The 23267-nt window shown below is 42.1% G+C and overlaps 3 protein-coding genes across 3 annotated transcripts in view; all 3 read right to left on the reverse strand.

Annotated features, from left to right (window-relative positions):
* Positions 1–5715, reverse strand: part of LOC138526553 (pneumococcal serine-rich repeat protein-like) — a 64837-nt gene extending 59122 nt beyond the window's left edge. The window contains exon 1 of the mRNA XM_069637345.1: positions 5233–5715. Coding sequence (XP_069493446.1) covers positions 5233–5542 — 310 coding nt within the window. The 5' untranslated portion in view covers positions 5543–5715. The remainder of the gene's footprint in view (positions 1–5232) is intronic.
* The window catches only part of LOC138525808 (serine-rich adhesin for platelets-like), a 351204-nt gene that overhangs the window by 220273 nt on the left and 107664 nt on the right, over positions 1–23267 (reverse strand). The window lies entirely within an intron of this gene.
* The window catches only part of LOC138526554 (pneumococcal serine-rich repeat protein-like), a 75588-nt gene continuing 58053 nt past the window's right edge, over positions 5733–23267 (reverse strand). Inside the window, exons 4-5 of the mRNA XM_069637347.1 lie at positions 5890–10962; positions 5733–5770 (exon numbers count right to left, since the gene is read on the reverse strand). Of these exons, the coding sequence (XP_069493448.1) occupies positions 5733–5770; positions 5890–10962 (5111 nt within the window). The remainder of the gene's footprint in view (positions 5771–5889; positions 10963–23267) is intronic.

A 23267-nucleotide genomic window follows, 5' to 3' on the forward strand; every position in this document is an offset into this window, starting at 1 on the left:
GTCTTACACCCATGTCCTAAACCAGCACTTGCCACTGAGTATTGTGTCTGCATTTTGAGAGCAGCAGACTAGGCATTAAAGGTAGTTCTATGCATCAAGGGAAATGTAATCTAAAAGAGGCTGCCCCATTCACCATGCCCACCAGAAGGGAAGACATGACTTGGCTCCAGAAAAGGTATGAGGCTTCAATACGCCTGCATACTTAATATGACGTGCCTCTGTTACTCTTTGCTTACTGTACAAACATTCTGAGAGTGAGCTGCTGGCTGGTCCCAAGCACGCCATGGCAGAAAGCACTGTGTATTTGGTCGCCCACAGTCAAGTCCTTCTTGTTGGTGAACATATATATGTCACCATTACCAATATGTTGGCATTAACCTCTATTGCGGAAACGGCATGGCAGATTTATACACAATGTAGTCAATTTACATTGAGTTTATTGCAGCTGCGTGTCTGAGACAGTGAAACATGATCACTTATGGCAGGAATTGCAATCCTGGGGTATTCCCTCTGGACTACAAAGGATGATTTCTGCATTCACACTAATACTAGGGGTGTTTAAGTGGGACTTTCTTCTGCCGGCATGCTCACTGATTTAATACAGACCTATGTGGGATCCAAACAGGGGTGCATATTAGCCCCACATTGTTCAAACTCGATCTTGCTGCTCTCTTCCGAACTGCTCACTGCAAAGGCCTATTCCTATCAATTGCATAAGACACGCGTGCAGCGGCTTGGTTATACAGATTACCTAATTCTTAGTTTTTTGTGTGTTTTTTTACAATCTTTTTCTGTAAACTTTCTTTATTGGTAAAGGCTCCAGCACAGCATGACAAATGACCTTTGTTAGCATGACAAGTTTACAGATACCTTTTGATATAAGGCCTGATTCTGTATTTCGGGAGCATAACAGTTTCGTGTAACAGTATAATATAACTAATAACATTTAACAAAGACTGTGACATAGGCAACTCTCTCACTATACAGTAGCATGATAGGGCTGAAACTCTCACAATATGGCAGAATTATTCACTAGGGACGTTCTACAATAGTAGTGCTCTCTGTCCCTCAACTAGTCATGAAACGGGAACCGCAACTTTAAAAATATTTGGTAGGTACCATGTGCCAAAGCACACACCTTTTCCATTGCCAATACTTCCCACAACTTCTCTCTCCACAAAGACACCCAGGTACCGTCTGCATTTCCATTGGTGACCTATTTCAAATGGACCAAAAGAGCCTCAGCAACTACATAACTCCTTACATAACTAAGCTAAAACATGACCCATCCATTAGCACATCTAAAACTAAGGTTATGACTTTCATCCAGGCCATAAAACAGCAAGCGATACATTTATATGGAAACTGTCATCAGACCACATTCGACATAGTACAATCGTATGAATTTTTAGTGTGACTATTAATCACAAGTTAAATTGCAAACCCCAAATGAATAAAAAAAAAGTTAGGGTGTGTCAGCAGCTTAGAGCGGTTAGAAGATTTGCTTTGAAATCCGTGGGATATTGTATGGAGGATAGCACAGGGGCAACGGCCTGGTCTTGGAAGCAATACCATGCAAAGCAACAGAGGTTTGAATCCCGGATCCATGCTTAGAAACCGAACTCGGCTATGGTATTATGCGCGATATAAAAAACAAATAAATTAATGCATTCTATTAACTCTATCTTTCAGTTGTACAAAGCAAAGATACTACCTGTGATGCTTTAAGGTGCAGGAATATGAGGCACAAAGCATTGTATGCGATTAAAGACGCTTGACAGCTTTTGTCTAAAAACTCTAATCAAACTTCCTCACAGTCTTCCTATTGATGAACTTTATGCAGAATTAGGTCTCCATAGCATACGTCGTGCACTGACTTCACAGTGAATTAATTTCTATTGAAAGCGAACACATTCTGCTCCTTACACCCTCATACATTTGATTCTAACTCCCTCCACCACTAATGTCTGCGTCATCAGTGGCATCTGCCTGGTCCTATTCATAAATAAGGCCGGTGGCTGGTTCCATCAATTCTAAATGTAATCCATAATCAGGTCAAAATATTAACCAAAAGAAGGTGTTTTCAGCGCGAATGCGAACAAATTCTGGTCAATCTAGCCAGCAAATCCTTGTGTGGTGATTACATTAATTTCTTCCTAAAACGAAGGATAACTCCTCACAATCTAAATGAGTTTCCTAATAATTCAATAGCTTAAGACTTTATGCAAATGAAGTTCAATTTGGCTGAGACACTGGAAGTAATGAGTGCCAGGAGCAACATTAATAGACAATTAAGAATGTGCAGACTCAGTGGTTGCACTACATTGGAATCAATTGGTAAAGTTTGTACCCTGAGCCATGCTTACTCTTTTGAATACATTTCCCTAAAGCCCTGGACCCCCGCATTTTCTTTTTGGGTTCTACCTACCCAGAACTACTAATTGGAATTCAACACTGTATTGGCAGTTTTTTTTCGTACGCCGGATAGGCTCTAAAACCCCCCAATGCAGAAGTAAGCAGAGTTTTCAGACCAGGGTTCAGCTAAATGTGGGAGACAGCATCTCTGTCCAATCAAATTGAGTTATACCCCAACTCAATTCAGCTATCTGGCCTTAAGAGCTCCACGGTCCTATGTTGCCATTGTCTGTGCTATTGTCCAAAAGGAAGCCAAACACGGTTCGGGGCACAAATAATCAAGCAATGAGGAACTTCTGGACATGAGATATCCACACATGACAGGATATTCTTAAAGGAATCAACCAGGGGCATTCTTTTGTCATCCAGTTTATACTCAAACCCACAGAATCCTATATTATGCACCCCCATCCCTTTACCCTATAGACGAGCAATGAAAAAGGACTTTTTAACAGAGTCCTGATCCCGTATCTTGTTAGGTTTGAGTTCCCTTTACACCATTCATTGCTGTTCATTCATTTACACTATGCAACACCGATAATCTGACTCGATAACAGAAATAAGATGGACGCAGCGATGATATCTCCCAGAAAACAGAAACTATATTCCGCATTATGTGCTGCCAATACTCCCATTTGTTTGTGTTTCGTTATATAATCATTCCTTGGTGTGCAGAAAATAATATTGCAATGCCTCATAGTCTATCCTTTTGCTGAGGCTTGCTGGCACATATTTGCTTACTCCTTAATCTTGCTACAGATCGACTGAGGGTGCCTGGGGCTGTTGGGGGGCGGTTGTTTCTGGACCCCCACTGCTTCTCTCTTCTCTGCAGTTCAGTTGGGCATTCATAGAACAGCCTGCTGCAGAGCAGCTCGATATTCGTGGGGCTGATGTAGTTTCCTTCTGCGGTATCCAGGGTTTGGAACCCAGCAGATGTAATTATTGCAGTACTTCCTCTGTCTAGTTTCCATAGTTCAAACAATCAAAGACACTTTGAACCAATTGGTTCTGTTTGGCCCAAATACCTTTGGTTCTACGTTATTATATCGCCCATTTTTTTCGATGATTTATTTTGCAAAAAAACTAATTGAAAAATATATTTAGGGGATAAAAGGGGTAGAGGGGTGGGGAATAGGTAGTAAATAATAGTGGACGAGGTGCCTGGGATTGTAAACCCCCCAAAAATAAATTAAATCATCTTTGGGATTTGTTTTATTGGTAAACAACTGTCAGAAAATAACTCATCTAAAAAACGGGAGATGTAATAACATAGAACCATCACTTTGAGGAGATAACAAAAAGACTAGAGGACATACTGTACAAGCTGAAGCTGATTCAAATTGGCTCCTCAAGGCTTGACAGGGATTGCGCCTGTTGGTTGTTATTGGCTCGAAAAATTTGAGTCAGGTTTATTTATTTATTTGTACATTTATAAGATGCGTGCAACACCCATGGGCATCTTGGCGCTGGTTACAAAGGAGGAAAACAGCTGCAGCAGGAAAAGACAAGAGGGAATGCTAGAAACAAGAAGGTTGAACTAGAAACAAACTCACTAGAGGACATACTTCATGATGACAAGACAAATCAACACTGTTTGAGCCTGTTGGTTCCTTCTACCTTAGAACATACTTAATCAACTCAAAGTATCAACAAACTCAATAGAGGAAGTGCTTTATGATCGTGAGACAATTTGACATGTTTAAAGAAAACAGTTTCCCTTTGGCTTGATATGGTTCAAACCGGTAAATACCGCAGATTGAAATGCTGAATTCTTTACTGCGCATTTCAATTATTTGTGGGGGTGGGAGTTAGGGTAATAGATAATGTGAAAGGAGTATGGGGGATATGGTCTGATTACATAGGAACACAAGTAGCAATGGCAGCAGTTCACATCCGCTTCCATTTCCTTTCCCTGGGAATTTTGCTCCTGTAACCACCTGAATATTCCTAACAATATAATACTTTTCACAAATATCCATTGATGCTTTCCGTTCATCTTTATCAGACCATAATTATACATATATAGTTATATACTTTTGGTATGCTCTAGTGTGCCAATAAATATGTGTTTTATTGTAAAGTACTTGGCAATTATGATACGGCATGGATCTAAGTAGGCATGTTGGAGGTGCAGGGTAGTAAATACAGTTGGCATATAGTGAAATATGGAGATGTAACTAAATTGAGGTGGTTCTGAAGTGTCTGGAGTACTGACAAGGAGGCGATGCAATATCAGATCTGTATCCCGGACCTACTGGCCTTTCAGATGGACAGGCCTCTGAAAACCTCAAGATTCCCCTTGGATCCAGTGCCTCTATAAGGCAAGGTACAGCCAGGAAGACACTTGTGCTCAGGATTCCAAAAGAGTTGTTTTATATTGCATAACACAGTGGTCTGGTGCACAGTCAGTAGAGATATTCCCCAGGCGGAAAGGAGGGAGGCTGGAACAAATGAGTAGACTCAATACTGCTCAGCTTGTGAGAAATATTGGTTGCGACATGGCAATATATGAAGGTGGTGACCTGTTCATATGCAGGAAACAAATGGTCAGGAAGAGGTCAAGGATGCAGTAAATGGCCCTTTGATGACAAGAAGAAACAAGCACTGGAAAAGACAAAGGGACTGGCTTTGAATATTTAAAGGGTAACACTTTTTCCCATTAGGGCTTTACTGAGTCCTGAGTAAATTAAAAAAGCCACTCCTATAGGCTTTGCGAATACATGTAATAAGTAGGCATTATGCTATCACATGCATTAAAATGCATTGTCAGTGAAGGAATTATTGAGCGGGATGACATGTTAACAATTGCTAATTTACCTGGCATACTCGTTGAGGATGGCATGGTTGTCCCAAATGGAGTATTCCTTGTTGTGGAAATTGACTCCTCTGTGGCAGTAGTTGGTCTCTCAGGAATAGAGGTTGATAAACGATTTGAAGTTTCACTGGCTGCAAACTCAGTCTTAGTGTTGTCAGTAGGACTAGCAGCACTAGAACTTAGTTTGGATGTCTCTTCAGTTGCACTTGTTTCATTTGCTGCCTTGGTGGATTGGGAAAGAGTGCTTGCAGAAACTGTTGATTCAATGGTTGTGCTCTGCATCGACACTGAGACCGTCTCCAATGTGCTCATTTCATTAGAAGTAACTGTTGCGGAGTGGGTTGTAATGTCTAAGGTTGGACTTGGTGTTGTTTGATCACTACTGAACAGAACATTTGTTGTAGTTTCTGCTTTAGAATCGGTTGTGTGAAATGTGGTTCCAGGTGATGGCAGCTCAGCTGTTTCAGATCGGTTATTATCTTCGGTTGTACGTAAGATATTTTCACTTGATGGAGGTTGTGAAGAGATTTCTGACGTCTTCTGTTCAGTTGTCAATAAAACTGGATGTGTAATGGATGAAAGAGTAGCACTCTCTGTATGTGTCGTTATTGCAGTTGAAGGTTTACTGAATGTTGATTCTGATAAAGGAGCTGAGCTACCTTCCTGTGCAGTTCTCCCGGGAACAGTACTGGACTCTACAATTGTTGACAGCATTGATACAAAGGTAGATGCGGTCATGGTTGTTCCAGGGGCAGTTGTTTCAGCTGTACTTTTAACAACGGTACTTAATTCTTCAGTGATAGAAGATGTCTGATCACTAGTTTCAGTATTTGAAATAGTTTCTTGGGATGAGGGTGTACTGATAGAACTTTCTGAAGTTTCACTGTCTGTGCCCTCAGACTTAGTGCTGTCAATGGAACTAGCAGCACTTGAAATGGGTTTAGTTGTTTCTTCATTTGAACTTGTTTCAGAAGCGGCTTTTGTGGACTGGGGAAAAGTGCTACCTGGAACTGTTGATAATTTGAGAGTTGTGCTGTGCATTGATACTGAGACTGCCTCCAAAGTACTCATTTCATCTGAGGTAACAACAGTAGGGTAGACCATCATTTCAGATGTCGCACTTGGTGTGGTTTGATCACTGCTGGATGCAATGTGTGTTGTAGCTTCTGCTTTAGATTCAGTTGTATGAAATGTGGTTCCAGATGATGGCAGCTCAGCTGTTTCAGATCGGTTATTATCTTCGGTTGTATGTAAGGTATTTTCCCTTGATGGAGGTTGTGAAGAGATTTCTTGCATCTCCTGTTCAGTTGTCAATACAAGTGGATGTGTAATGGCTGAAAGAGTAGCACTCTCTGTGTGCATGGTTATTGCAGTTGAAGCTTTACTGAATGTTGATTCTGATAAAGGAGCTGAGCTAACTTCCTGTGCAGTTCTCCTGGGAACAGTACTGGACTCTACAATTGTTGACTGCATTGATACAAAGTCAGATGAGGTAATGGTTATTCCAGGGGCAGTTGTTTCAGCTGTACTTTTAACAACAGTACTTAATTCTTCAGTGAGAGAAGATGTCTTATCACTAGTTTCAGTATTTGAAATAGTTTCTTGGGATGAGGGTGAAATTTTACTGTATGTACTATCAGACTTAGTGCTGCCAATGGGACTAGCAGCACTTAACATGAGTTTAGTTGTTTCTTCATTTGAACTTGTTTCACGAGCGGCTTTTGTGGACTGGGGAAAAGTGCTACCTGGAACTGTTGATAATTGGAGAGTTGTGCTGTGCATTGATACTGAGACCGCCTCCAAAGTACTAATTTCATCAGAGGTAACAGTAGTAGAGTAGACCATAATGTCAGATGTTGCACTTGGTGTGGTTTGATCACTGCTGGATGCAATGTGAGTTGGAGCTTCTGCTTTTGATTCAGTTGTATGAAATGTGGTTCCAGATGATGGCAGCTCAGCTGTTTCAGATCGGTTATTATCTTCGGTTGTATGTAAGGTATTTTCACTTGTTGGAGGTTGTGAAGAGATTTCTGGCATCTCCTGTTCAGTTGTCAATACAACTGGATGTGTAATGGATGAAAGAGTAGCACTCTCTGTATGTGTGGTTATTGCAGTTGAAGGTTTACTGAATGTTGAATCTGATAAAGGAGCTGAGCTAACTTCCTGTGCAGTGCTCCCGGGAACAGTAATGGACTCTACAGTTGTTGACTGCGTTGATACAAAGTCAGATGAGGTAATGGTTATTCCAGGGGCAGTTGTTTCAGCTGTACTTTTACCAACAGTACTTAATTCTTCAGTGAAAGAAGATGTCTGATCACTATTTTCAGTATTTAAAGTAGTTTCTTGGGATGAGGGTGTGCTGATAGAACTTTCTGATGTTTCACTGTCTGTGCCCTCAGACTTAGTGCTGTCAATAGGACTGGCAGCACTTGAAATGAGTTTAGTTGTCTCTTCATTTGTGCTTGTTTCACGATCTGCATTTGTGGATTGGGAAAAAGTGCTTCCAGGAACTGTTGATGATTCGATGGTAGTGCGCTGCATTGACACTGAGACCATCTCCAATGTGCTCATTTCATTAGAGCTAACAGTTGCTGAGTGGATTGTAATGTCTGAATTTTCACTTGGTGTGGTTTGATCACTACTGAAAATAATGTCTGATGTATTTTCTACTTTAGATTCAGTTGTATGAAATGTGGTTCCAGATGATGGCAGCTCAGCTGTTTCAGATCGGTTATTATCTTCGGTTGTACGTAAGCTATTTTTACTGGATGGAGGTTGTGAAGAGATTTCTGACGTCTCCTCTTCAGTTGTCAATACAACTGGATGTGTAATGGATGAAAGTGTAGCACTCTCTGTATGTGTGGTTATTGCAGTTGAAGCTTTACTGAATGTTGATTCTGATAAAGGAACTGAGCTAACCTCTGCAGTGCTCCCGGGAACATTACTGAACTCTACAATTGTTGACGCCATTGATGCAAAGGCAGATGAGGTAACGGTTCTTCGAGGGACAGTTGTTTCAGCTGTCATTTTGACATCTGTACTTAATTCTTTATGGAAAGAAGATGTCTGATCACTAGTTTTAGTATTTGAAATCGTTTCATGGGATGATGGTGTGCTGAAAGAACTGTCTGAAGTTGTACTGTCTGTATTCTCGGACTTAGTGCGGTCAATAGGACTAGCAGCACTTGACATGAGTTTAGTTGTCTCTTCATTTGAACTTGTTTCACGAGCGGCTTTTGTGGACTGGGAAAAAGTGCTACCTGAAACTGTTGATGACTGGACAGTTGTGTTGTGCATTGATACTGAGATCGCCTCCAAAGTACTCATTTCATCAGAGTTAAGTGTAGTAGAGTAGACCATAATGTCAGATGTTGCACTTGGTTTGGTTTGATCACTGCTGGATGTAATGTGTGTTGTAGCTTCTGCTTTAGATTCAGTTGTATGAAATGTGGTTCCAGATGATGGCAGCTCAGCTGTTTGAGATCCATTATTGTCTTCGGTTGAACTTAAGGTATTTTCACTTGGTTGAGTTAGTGAAGAGATTTCTGACGTCTCCTGTTCAGTTGTCAATACAAGTGGACGTGTAATGGATGAAAGAATAGCACTCTCTGTATTTGTGTGTGTTGCAATTGAAGCTCTGCTGAATGATGGTTCTGATGATGGAAGTGAGCTAACCTCCTGTTCAGTGATCCGGGACACAGTCCTGGACTCTGCAGTTGTTGGCTGTATTGATGAGAAAGACGCTAAGGAAATGGATGCCTTAGAGGCTGAGGTTTGAGTAGTACTTTTAATACTTGTACTTATTTCTTTTGTTTGAACAGAGGTGTGATCACTGGTCTCTGAATTCGACATTGTTATTTGAGCTGCAGTTGTGACAGAACTTACTTCATTTAGTTTGGTGGTAGTTTCAGTCACAGAGTTCTCAGTGGACCCGGTAATATCGGTCATTAGACCAGTTGTCTCTTCCATTGCACTAGTCTCAAGTTCTGCTATTGTGGAATGGAAAGAAGAGCTTTTCAAAGCTGTTGAGGCTTCAGAGTTTGTGCTCAGCAGTGTCACTGAGATGGTCTTCGATGTACTTATTTCACTGGAAGTACCTGTTGCCGGGTACGATGTAAAGTCAGGGGTGGCACTTGGTCTGGCATTATCAGTACTGGATTGAATGTTTATTGTAGTTTCTGCCATTGGTTCTGTTGAATGAAGAGTGGTTCCTGTTGATGGCTGCTCTGTAGTTTCCGATGGGTTATTTTCAGTAGTTTGGTGACTTTTTCCCATTGATGAAGAAGGCAAGGTACTTTCTGAGGTCTCCTGGTCAGTTGTCAATAAAAGTGTACTTGAACTGGATGAAAGAGTGGTAGTCCCGGAATTTGTTTTTACAGTAGTCAAAGCTTTGCTAGATGGTGATTCTGGTGGTGAAACTGAGCTAACCTCCTGTTCAGTGATCCGGGAAACAGTACTGGACTCAGCAGTTGTTGGCTGTATTGATGAGAAAGATGCTAAGGAAATGGATGCCTTAGAGGCTGAGGTTTGAGCTGTACTTTGAATACTTGTACTTATTGCTTCTGTTTGAGCAGAGGTGTGATCACTGGTCTCTGAATTCGACATTGTTATTTGAGCTGCAGTTTTGACAGAACTTACTTCATTTAATTTGGTGGTATTTTCAGTCATATTGTTTTCAGTCGACCCGGTAATATCGGTGATTAGATCAGTTGTCGCTTCCATTGCACTAGTCTCAAGTGCTGCTATTGTGGAATGGAAAGAAGAGCTTTTCAAAGCTGTCAGGGCTTCAGAGGTTGTACTCAGCAGTGCCACTGAGATGGTCTCTGATTTACTTATTCCATTGGGAGCACTTGTTGCAGAGTATGTTGTAATGTCAGCTCTGGAACTTGGTGTAACATTATCAGTAAAGGATTGAGTGTTTATTGTTGTTTCTGCCATTGATTCTGTAGAATGAAGGGTGGTCCCTGGTGAGGGCTGCTCTGTAGTTTCAGATAAGTTATTTTCAGTAGTATGGTGACTCTTTTCCATTGATGAAGGCGAGGTACTCTCTGAGGTCTCCTGGTCAGTTGTCAATAAAAGTGTACTGGATGAAAGGGTGGTAGTCTTAGAATGTGTTTGTATTGTAGTCAAAGCTTTGCTAGATGGTGATTCTGATGATGAAACTGAGCTAACATCCTGTTCAGTGATCCCCGGAACAGTACTGGATTGTGCAGTTGTAGATTGCATTGTTGAGAATGATGATGAGGAAATGTGTGGTTCAGGGACAGATGTTTCACCTGTATTTTCATAAACTGTGCTTATTTCCTCTGTGAATGGAGAAGATTGTTGACCACCGGACTCGGTATTTGAAATCGTTTTTTGAGATGCAGTTATCCTAATGGATGTTTCTTCATTTCTCTTGGTTACACTTTCTGTCACAGAGTTCTTTGTTGACCTGGTAGTATCAGTCATTAGTTCAGTTGTCTCTTCCATTACACTAGTCGGAAGTGCTGCTGTGGTGGACTGGAAGGAAGAGTGTGTGGCAGTCTCTGCATAAGGCTCTGTCACATTGATGGCAGTGCCTGAAGAAGCATGTGTTGTGGTGCTGATTGTTTCCATATTTCCAGTGGCTGATGAGACTGTTCCTGGAACTAAGGTTGTGCTGCTGAGTACCTCTGCAGAAGAATATGCAGATATGCCTGGTGCCGTGCTGAGTAAGCGTGTGCTTAGAATGACAGTAAAATGTGTGGAATCTGAAATGATAGATAAATTATTTGAATGAATGGGCTATTCTGCCAGGCAAAATCATGATAAACTAGATGATTCTTGCTACCACTGCCTTACATATGTAAACTGAACACAATAACGCAATGTACCAAGGAACATACATGGAATACAAAATACAATTCGGTCATGATTACGCATAATATGAGGTTTACAGTATACAGATTCTGTGTATTAATAAGGTTGAACTTTAATGAAATAGATATCGATATATATAAAAGAAGAGGTCCTGACTGACAGTTGGACTGACTGAATCATCAACACCTTGCTCAGACCATTTAACCTAGGAACGTGATATTTGGAAGGTGCAATTTTTTAATGACGTAGGCACCCACTAAGGAAAGATTTTTGGACATTTCATCCCTAGAGGGGTGAAAAGGCGTGGGTAAATTGTTGAATGACTCATCAAAGCCCAGCTTAAACTGTTTAACCTAGGAATGTGAAATTTGGAAGGTACATTAATTTCATGACGTAGGCATCCAATACTAAGGAAGTATTTCTGGAAATTCCGTCCCTGAGGGGGTGAAATGGGGGGAGGGGTGAATTTTCTTATGAGGATACCTATTTCTCAAAAACCGAAGATGTTACAGACGTGAAAATTGTTGTTTAGATTCAACTTAAAAAATAGAGAAATACATGTTTTACCATTTGCCAAAAATCTAGTTAAGGGTGATGGAAAACGGGGGTGAATTATTTTGAAGGATACACACATCTTACAAACCCAAGATGTTTGAAAAGTAAAAATTCACATTTTAAATCTTCATTATAAAGTACGTTTCCGAACTGCATCTTAAAATTGGTAACCAACACTATCCCGTATTTGAGAGCAAAATTGTCATCCCTTCCGACCTAGGCACAGTCTGCAATTACCTAGCAGACCTCACATCCAAAATGTACCCTGACATAATAAATCGAATGGAGACATGTACAGAATGGTTATGCGAGCATGCCATTTTAACGCCAAAGAACAGCATGTCTGCCGTAATCAATAAGATACTTATTCATTCTTTTGGAAGAGTCCACGCCACTGAAACCACGGCCAACAGCTAGTATACGTTTACATATATCCACTAGTTGTTTCTAAATTATGAATTAATATAAGGAAGACAGGGCACTGCAGGTAATGTTTAACTGGAATGTATTAAGCATATCTGTAACAACCTCCAGCACATCTTCCCTTCTCAGGCTTCACATTCCAACAGCCCTTCACAGAACACACAGCCTGTTTTCTCAATAAACATTCCATCCTGGGGTTCCCCATTCTCAGGACACTTTAAAACATATATTTTTAGTTCTTTCAACTCATCCTCCTTCCTGCTACCTCAACATGAAACATCCATCACTCTGTCCATCCGCACCGGCTCAGAATACAATGGCTCTCCTTTCCTTCTTACCGCACCCTTCTTGATCCTTACCCAGTCTCTGCACCACCACCTTCTTTCCTCGCCTCTCCTCATTCTCATTCAAAAGCCATTCATCCTTCTTCTTGTCCAAAGTCCCCCGCAATATCTGTACAGCACAATCCGTCTCTCTCACCCATCCCAAACAGTAAGGAACCACTTTAGTTTTGGCCTTTTGCCCTGTCATCATTTTGAATGGGCTAATACCTGTAACTCCATGTGGAGGCATCCACAGAGCATACATCCTCTCTTGAAGCAGAACTTTCTTATCCTCGCCACACACACCAGCCATGCAAATGGCCTCCATAATGCACCTATTTGTTCTGTCGCCCATACAATTACTTTTGGGATGATCTAGCACTGTCTTCTTATGCACAATACCACTCCTCCTCATATAAGCCTCAAAATATCAATCTGCGTAATGTGTCCAATTATCCATTAGAACACATTTAGGCAAACCTTCCCCTGCACACATTCCACCACAGCTTCACCCATAGCCTCTCTGACAACTTTATACCCTGTCCACATGAACAAGTCCTCTAAAACGATAATGAACTTTCCCTGTTCAACTCCCATCTCAATCGGCCGTAGCACATCCATTGTCAAGTCTTCTCACACCTTCTTAGGAACCTCCACCTTCACCAGGGGCTGCACACCCGCACACTCCCCTTTACCCATCCATCCACACTCCACACAATCAGTCAACCTTCACTTCACATCCCTGTCAAATCCCAGCCCCAAGTACTCACTCCTTAAAACAGCTTTAGTATGAGACACTGCTAAATGACCCGTATGCGTCATATCAACAATTTTATTGCATATATATTGGGGAACAACTACACACTCCCTATGGTACAACAATGTCCCCACCATACTCAACTCCTCACAACCCTCCCAAAGACCCTTTTTTCTTTTGCTAATCTCGTTTTACCTGCCCACACTGTCTCCCCATAACCCATAACACGGAACAACACTTCATCATTGGTTAACATAAACTATATCTGAAATCACCCCCCCCCCACTTACTCCTCTCTTTGACCTCCCAGTCTTGATAAATGATCATCCAGCACATTTTCATGACCAGAAATAACCTCCATGGAAACTTTGCTCAAACCCATGGTTTTGAAAATATTCTTCTGTGGTTTATGTTTTGTTCTGATTATGAACTCTGCACCCCATACCAAATTAGAAGCATTTTCTACAAGCCTCTTTCTCCAATACTGAATAATTTTTCTCAGGGCCCGCAACACCCTTGATGCATGTGCAACAATTTCTTTGCAGCCCTCTCCATTTACCTGCGACAGAACAGCACCAATGCCATTGTCACTCACATCCTCAGTAATGCCACTTCACTTCAGTATGGCAAAACGTTCCAATACACTAGCCAGGTCAATCTCTTCCTTTATCTTTGAAAATTCCTTTTCACCCAATTCATTCAAAAAAAATCCTCTCCCTTTCAAGTCATTTTCTCATTTCCTTCACTTTGTCTACAGATTTCTGAAAACATTTCTGATAAAACTCAACCATACCCAACAAGGAACGTAGCTCTCCTTTGAATTTAGGTACTCCTACCTTCTTTATCACATCCACCATTTCACTCTTTGGTCTTACTCCCAACCCTGAAATCTCATGCCAGAAGTACTCCACCTTCTCTTTTCCAAACACGCATTTCTCTTTTCTCAAAGTGATGCCCCTCCTCTCCAAGACCTCTAGAACTCATTCTAGGGTAACATCATGTTCTTTTTCATTTCGTCCAAATATCACACATCAGCTTGGGAACAAAATACTCCATCAATCCTCTTAAACAACGTGTCCATCATCTTCTGAAATACCAATGATGCCGATACCAGCCCAAATGGCATTCTCCTAAACTGAAAAATCCCTTCATGATTTATAAATGCAGTACATTTTCTGCTTTCCCTCTCCAACTCTATTTGATGATACGCTGAGGCAGATTTGAGAAAACCTTTTCACCACCTATCAAAGCAAGCATCTCATTCATCTTAGGCAAGGTGTGCCTTTCCACGACAACACACGTATTTAATTCTCATAGATCCACACATAAGCAAAGCTCTCCTGATAGCTTCTTCACCACCACGAATGGTGAAATCCACTGCACACCACCAGCTCTCTCAATCACGCCCATGTTATGCAACTTCTCCAACTCCTTTTTTTACATGTCCCTCAATGCTAAGGGAACTGGCCACAGCTTTGCTGCCACGGGTTCGCAACCTTTCTTAAAATTGATTTTGTGTTCCTTACACTTAACTCTCCCAACATCTTCTTTGAACACCTTCCTATATTTTTCACAAACAGACCCATACACCTGCATAACTTGCCCAGTCTCATTTGGATCTAATCTCTCCCAACTTTTTTTACTCACGCCACCCTAGTAGAGTGGCACCCTTCCTTGTCACATACACCTTCACTTGAGCAGACCTGCCCTTAAAGTCCAACAGGGCATTAAAATCCCCTGCAATTAAATGTTGTCAAGGTTATACCCACCAGCGGTTCACCTCTCGACATAACAGCTCACTTACTTCACCCCCACAACTCATTTGCATACATCTCTTGACATCAACCTAGTTGTTGCCCCTGAATCCACCATCATGGACACTGCCTTTCCATTCACTTGAACCACGGCATAAGCGCTCTCACATTCCTCCTCATCCATACCATGTATCACATTCACAGTAATAGTTTCAACATGACAGTCACCATCTTCTTCAGAAGAACCCTGTTCTTCCTCAGTTACATAGAAAACTTTCCTCTGGAAATTCTTGCAACAACTGGCAAAGTGCCCCTTCTTCTTGCATTTTTAACACAAAGCCTTCCACCCTGGACAGACTGGGGATGCAGCAAAGTGTGATCCACTGGCACAGCAAAAGCATATACATTCTCCACCTCTTCATCCATGATCCTTTGCTCTGGCCACTACCTTTCCCTTCTTTTATCTTCTTCTCCTGCCTAACCTTTACAACTTCAGCTTTGGCTTCTTTGTTCTCAGACTTGGCCAGTTTTGCCACACAAGCCACAGAATGTTGTACTTGTTTGGCAATGTCCAACACCTCAAATGCTTGGTTAATCTTTTAGCCAAAGTTCTTACCATATTCTGTTATTGCTGCAGTGGATCATAAATTTGTCCTGAATATGTTCATCCAAACGTACAAATAAGTGCTAAATGACGCAAAGACGTGCCATACTCCTCCACAGTCTTGCCATTTTCCTGTATGCGAATTCCAAAATTATAACATTCAAGGATTGTTCTTGTCTTGGGATAAAAGTGTTTGTCTAACTTACAAAGAGCCATCTCCAGCTCATTTGTTGCATCACTACTACTCAGAGGATCCAAATCGGGAAGTGTCTCACAAACACGGTGTCCTTCATAGCCCAATATGTGCATGAGCAATGGCAGCTTCCTGTCATTCGAGAAGGAAGCTCCACAAGCGGCATGAATATAATGGGGAAAATCCTTCTTGCATGGCTCAACTTGACCTTCACGTTCACCATCCAAGCACAGTGTTGTCCAATCTGAAATGGCTCCATGCTTCAGGTTCCTTTATTCTAGGTCAATTCGATGATACGCTATAGGCTTCAGTTGCCGCGTGAATCCATGTAAGCATGAGCCACGCTATCCTCCACAGGGTCTTGAACGGGACAGTGTGAGTTGTTGTCCTCAACACAGGGACTCTTGTAAGGGTGCTGCACCTCCTTTGCACCCGCACTGGAGCTGAACACTGCTGAACCGTAGGGCAGCTACACCAGCGAACAAACAGTAATAGCTGTTCACTGGAGAAGGGCGAACAGGCAACACTCGCAGACATCATGCTGCCACCCCAGGTCCCCAGCTCGGACAGCGCCCACCGGCACACACTCCAAAATGGCCCTCTTCAGTGTTACAGATTCCCCTCTGGCACCCACACTGCAGGGGAGCCACAGAAAGACACCGGGACAAAGGCAGCCAAGCCGTTTACAGGAGAAGCTGATCAGCTGGCTGGGGGTCGCACAGCTCGTAGCCATTATTATAAGGATGAGAGGTCACTGCAGCTAAGGTTTAAGTGAAATGGATTAGGTACATCCATAATGATCCACAGCACATCCTCCCTTCTCAGGCTCTGCACCCCAAATGCCCTTCACAGAACATATATCCTGTTTTGCCCATAAACATTGCATCCCGGGGTTCCACATTCTCAAGACATTTTCAAACATGAATGCTTATTGGCATGGCAGTGATCGTCAATATAAACATAAACTAAACAGTGTCTGTGTTCCCAATGAAGCGTTGTTGGTGAATAATGACTCCAAGACATGTGTCGTCTGCTAGGGTCATGTAGATGTAACTTGTCGTTTATTGAACATGTGGGACTATCAATAATATGATCCTAAATTATCAAATGCACTCAGGTATGTTACAATTTTGGATTAAAATACAAGCAGTCTACCCAAAGGTAGCTTGGCCTGTAATAGTGAATGTCTATGGAAAGATTGTTTGACTGTAGCTGTCACATTAGGGTGTGGTTACATTGCTAGTTTGCTTTCATTGATTATCTGGCGATCTCACCATCATTATTCATACGCACACCTGTAACTGGGAATATGTAGGTTTGTGGTCAATCAGTGACACACGGGTTACATCCTTCAAACATTTCATTGTACACCCAATATGCACATTATTTGCATGGATCAAAGAAATGGGGCACAATCATATTGCACCCAGTATTCGTATCCCACAATAGCTCCCAGTGGGACTTCCCATAAGGAACAATTTGGCAAGTATGGTAAAGGAAGGACTCATCAGATTGACCCATGGATATGTAGTAGAACCCTTTACACTTATGTCTGTTCCTATACTGCTAAAAAACATAGAGGCCTCTAATCTTTTAACGTTCTCATTTTAGTTATTTCATGTCACCTTGCAACTCAAAATGTTCCAAAGATATCCCTCTTCCCGCAACCCACCCCTCCCCCGCTGCATTCATCGTAGTCAAAAACCCAGGCTGCACAATTTACACTGACATAACTCTATCACACCACATCAACACTATGTCAACATCCTGCAACCTATACCTCTGCATTCTCAGACGCAGCTTCCCTTACCTCTCCTACCCCATAGAGTGACAGCAACCATGCCCATTGTCCTCTCCCGACTAGACAATGCTAAGTCTCTCTAACTGGGTGCCCCTGTCTACCAATTCAAAAGCTCCAAAGAATCTGGAACTCTGCAGCCAGGCTGCTCATCACCCCCAGCCTCTGTACCATCCACTGGCTCCCTATCAGACGACGTGTCACTTTCAAAGTCATATACATCACTCACTGAGCCGTAGACAAGACAGGCCCTAAATACCTGCAACAGAAAATCACCCACTACCACCTCAATAGAAACCTGCAATCAGGCACTGCTTTCCTACTGGTGATCCTCCTTTCAAATCAACTAGAATTGGAGACACCACCTTCTCCATCCAAGCACCCACCATCTGGAACTCTTTGCTGGTTAACATCTGATGCATGGAGGACCACATGGTCTTCCAGAGACCCTCGAGACATGGCTATTCCCCTCTGACCCTGTCTAACCCTGCCCTCCCCTTTGAGCTATCTACTTAATACCAGGAGGTACTCTGCAGGAAAGAATCTCCCTCACAATCACCAAAGAACGTAAGACTTACTTCCATTGCATTTGGCCGAATTATGAAGCTGTCCAATGCATTACATCGAGATGAGTTTGTTAGCCTCCTATGTATGACATCTGTGTGAATTTTTATGGGTAGTCAGGATTTGGCACTCGGATGAGACTGAGGGGGGCCAATGTGCGGCATTAAGAGAATGTATAGGGTTGCCAGAGTATTTGCATCTGGATGAATCACTGAGGGTATGCAACCGTGCATTATACTAAAAGGATTCTATATAGCTAATGACCATAATGTAGCCGAGGTCAATTCCAGCTTCATCTTCGCAACCAATGAACAAGCGAGGACCCATGGATACGTATCACACTGCTTATGGATTCTAACCAAAGGCATGGCTATCCACTGATAACATGCACTGCCCTAGGACAATGCACAACACCTCTGCCTTCAGAATGCAGCTAACCCCCACGATAGAAATTTGGCCTAGTTGCACACATCATGTCTCTCCTGCTCTTGCATACTCTACAGACCACAACTCAGCACCCACCCTACATTCACTACCCTAAGACACATTGTACAACACCTCTGCCATTAGAAAGCAGCTAACCCCCATGATAGAAATTCGGCCTAGTTGCAAACATAATGTCTCTCCTGCCGTCGCACACTCTTCAGAGCACATGTTTGCACCCATCCACTACATGCACCACTCTAAAATACATTGCACAGCACCACTATCTTTAGAATGCAACTATCCCCATGACAAAATTCGATCTAGCTTTACACGTAATACCTCTCCTGCTCTCACATACTTTTATAGACTACCTCAGCACCAATCTGCCACAAGCACTAAGACACATGGCACAACACCTCTATCATTAGAATGCAGCTATCCCCACGATAAAATGCGGTTGAGCTGCACACAAAAGGTCTCTTCTGCTCTCGCATACTCTCCAGAACACCTCTAAGCATCCTTGCACTATAAACACAATAACAAACACCTCTGTCATTAGAATGTAGCTATCCCCACTAACAATTCGACCTTGCTGCACACGTAACGTTTTCCCCTGCTCTCACATACTGTCCAGACTACCTCTCAGCACCCTCCCATTACATGTAGTACTCTAAGACACACTGCACAAACCCCCTTCCAGTAGAATGCACCCATTCCGCACAATATAAATTCAGTCTAGCTGCGTACATGATGTCTTCTTGCATATCATCCAGATTATCTCTCTTCACCCACCCACATGCCTGCCCGACATAGGTGACTAGCAGGGACTTGGCCACCCCTACCTACCTTCGTATTGGCTAAAATGTATACACGCATTCTAAAACTCTCTGACGGATGTCCCACACCCGGACTTCTGTGGCCCAAGAGGGTTCAACCTACATCGCTTTGAGACCATACCAATGGTGAAAACTGCTATACAAATTACAATTTAATTACATTACATTGTGTCTGATGGGTAGATATCTTCAATAAAACACTCTCTGTTTTTTATACGTGTACTATTCCATCTCCCATCTAGGAATTGAAAGCTTTAGTTCTATGCCAGAGGCTGAGCATAAATATTAGACTGACCCTGCTTTCAATCAGTTGCCTTCTGAAACAGAAAGCATTTACTGAAGCCTTTATTTCTTATATTTCTGTGTCAGCCATATTGTGCAAGTTATTTCCACCAGTTGGGACCCCTCACTGTCCCCACTATGCTTCTCCTCCCGCCTCAGCCTTGTTACCTAGCTGCTGCTTCTCCCAACATGTTTGAATTATGTAGCACCTTTAATGCAGGCAACGGCAGCAGAAATGTAATAATCAGCTCCACCAAAGATGGGGAATGAAATGAAACTAAAAGCAAGTCTACAGCACTGCTGGGTCCTCCACTGTTGCTGTCCTGCTTTTGTTTTCAATATTTTCCCCAATTTTGGAAAGAAAACGGAGTCAGATAGAAAGACTCTTTTTTCAATACTTTCGCATTTGAGGAGCAGCAGCATTTGACAACACATTTTAGTGAATGTATCTGTGGATATTTTAATCCGGGAGCATCTACGTGGCAGTATTTGAATACTTTCTCATGACAAAATGGCCAGCGCTTGTGGCAAGTAGCTCTATGCATTGTGCAACCATGAGGCATATAGTCCCTAAGGAGCTGCCTCTTTCACCATGTCCTCTGGAAGGGAAGATGCTACTGGTCTCCAGAAAGTTAAGGAGTCCCTCATGCGTCCATGTCCTAAACCTGGACATTCCACTGGGTATCTCTGTCAACATTATTGGAGCAGAAGACTTCTTCTAGGAGCTAGCATCAGCTCTATGCATCAAGGAAAATGTACTCCAGAGGATGATTCCTCATTCACCATGCCCACCAAAGGAAAGGCATGACTGGGCTCCAGAAAATGTAAGGAGTCCCTTATACACCCGTGTCCTAAACCAGGACATTTCACTGGGTATCTGTGTCGGCATTTTGTGATCAGCAGACTTCTAAGAGCTAGAAGAAGCTCTGTGTAAACAAGGAAAATGTAATCCAGAAGAGGCTGCCTCATTCACCATGCCAAACAAAAGCCAAGAAGTGAAAAGGCTCCAGAAAATGTAGAGAGTCCGTCTTACACCCATGTCCTAAACCAGCACTTGCCACTGAGTATTGTGTCTGCATTTTGAGAGCAGCAGACTAGGCATTAAAGGTAGTTCTATGCATCAAGGGAAATGTAATCTAAAAGAGGCTGCCCCATTCACCATGCCCACCAGAAGGGAAGACATGACTTGGCTCCAGAAAAGGTATGAGGCTTCAATACGCCTGCATACTTAATATGACGTGCCTCTGTTACTCTTTGCTTACTGTACAAACATTCTGAGAGTGAGCTGCTGGCTGGTCCCAAGCACGCCATGGCAGAAAGCACTGTGTATTTGGTCGCCCACAGTCAAGTCCTTCTTGTTGGTGAACATATATATGTCACCATTACCAATATGTTGGCATTAACCTCTATTGCGGAAACGGCATGGCAGATTTATACACAATGTAGTCAATTTACATTGAGTTTATTGCAGCTGCATGTCTGAGACAGTGAAACATGATCACTTATGGCAGGAATTGCAATCCTGGGGTATTCCCTCTGGACTACAAAGGATGATTTCTGCATTCACACTAATACTAGGGGTGTTTAAGTGGGACTTTCTTCTGCCGGCATGCTCACTGATTTAATACAGACCTATGTGGGATCCAAACAGGGGTGCATATTAGCCCCACATTGTTCAAACTCGATCTTGCTGCTCTCTTCCGAACTGCTCACTGCAAAGGCCTATTCCTATCAATTGCATAAGACACGCGTGCAGCGGCTTGGTTATACAGATTACCTAATTCTTAGTTTTTTGTGTGTTTTTTTACAATCTTTTTCTGTAAACTTTCTTTATTGGTAAAGGCTCCAGCACAGCATGACAAATGACCTTTGTTAGCATGACAAGTTTACAGATACCTTTTGATATAAGGCCTGATTCTGTATTTCGGGAGCATAACAGTTTCGTGTAACAGTATAATATAACTAATAACATTTAACAAAGACTGTGACATAGGCAACTCTCTCACTATACAGTAGCATGATAGGGCTGAAACTCTCACAATATGGCAGAATTATTCACTAGGGACGTTCTACAATAGTAGTGCTCTCTGTCCCTCAACTAGTCATGAAACGGGAACCGCAACTTTAAAAATATTTGGTAGGTACCATGTGCCAAAGCACACACCTTTTCCATTGCCAATACTTCCCACAACTGCTCTCCCCAAAAACACACCCAGGTACCGTCTGCATTTCCATTGGTGACCTATTTCAAATGGACCAAAAGAGCCTCAGCAACTACATAACTCCTTACATAACTAAGCTAAAACATGACCCATCCATTAGCACATCTAAAACTAAGGTTATGACTTTCATCCAGGCCATAAAACAGCAAGCGATACATTTATATGGAAACTGTCATCAGACCACATTCGACATAGTACAATCGTATGAATTTTTAGTGTGACTATTAATCACAAGTTAAATTGCAAACCCCAAATGAATAAAAAAAAAGTTAGGGTGTGTCAGCAGCTTAGAGCGGTTAGAAGATTTGCTTTGAAATCCGTGGGATATTGTATGGAGGATAGCACAGGGGCAACGGCCTGGTCTTGGAAGCAATACCATGCAAAGCAACAGAGGTTTGAATCCCGGATCCATGCTTAGAAACCGAACTCGGGTATGGTATTATGCGCGATATAAAAAACAAATAAATTAATGCATTCTATTAACTCTATCTTTCAGTTGTACAAAGCAAAGATACTACCTGTGATGCTTTAAGGTGCAGGAATATGAGGCACAAAGCATTGTATGCGATTAAAGACGCTTGACAGCTTTTGTCTAAAAACTCTAATCAAACTTCCTCACAGTCTTCCTATTGATGAACTTTATGCAGAATTAGGTCTCCATAGCATACGTCGTGCACTGACTTCACAGTGAATTAATTTCTATTGTAAGCGAACACATTCTGCTCCTTACACCCTCATACATTTGATTCTAACTCCCTCCACCACTAATGTCTGCGTCATCAGTGGCATCTGCCTGGTCCTATTCATAAATAAGGCCGGTGGCTGGTTCCATCAATTCTAAATGTAATCCATAATCAGGTCAAAATATTAACCAAAAGAAGGTGTTTTCAGCGCGAATGCGAACAAATTCTGGTCAATCTAGCCAGCAAATCCTTGTGTGGTGATTACATTAATTTCTTCCTAAAACGAAGGATAACTCCTCACAATCTAAATGAGTTTCCTAATAATTCAATAGCTTAAGACTTTATGCAAATGAAGTTCAATTTGGCTGAGACACTGGAAGTAATGAGTGCCAGGAGCAACATTAATAGACAATTAAGAATGTGCAGACTCAGTGGTTGCACTACATTGGAATCAATTGGTAAAGTTTGTACCCTGAGCCATGCTTACTCTTTTGAATACATTTCCCTAAAGCCCTGGACCCCCGCATTTTCTTTTTGGGTTCTACCTACCCAGAACTACTAATTGGAATTCAACACTGTATTGGCAGTTTTTTTTCGTACGCCGGATAGGCTCTAAAACCCCCCAATGCAGAAGTAAGCAGAGTTTTCAGACCAGGGTTCAGCTAAATGTGGGAGACAGCATCTCTGTCCAATCAAATTGAGTTATATCGCAACTCAATTCAGCTATCTGGCCTTAAGAGCTCCACGGTCCTATGTTGCCATTGTCTGTGCTATTG

Source organism: Ambystoma mexicanum, chromosome 7p (genome assembly GCF_040938575.1).
Source record: "Ambystoma mexicanum isolate Mex_15411 chromosome 7p, UKY_AmexF1_1, whole genome shotgun sequence".
Lineage (NCBI taxonomy): Eukaryota > Metazoa > Chordata > Amphibia > Caudata > Ambystomatidae > Ambystoma > Ambystoma mexicanum.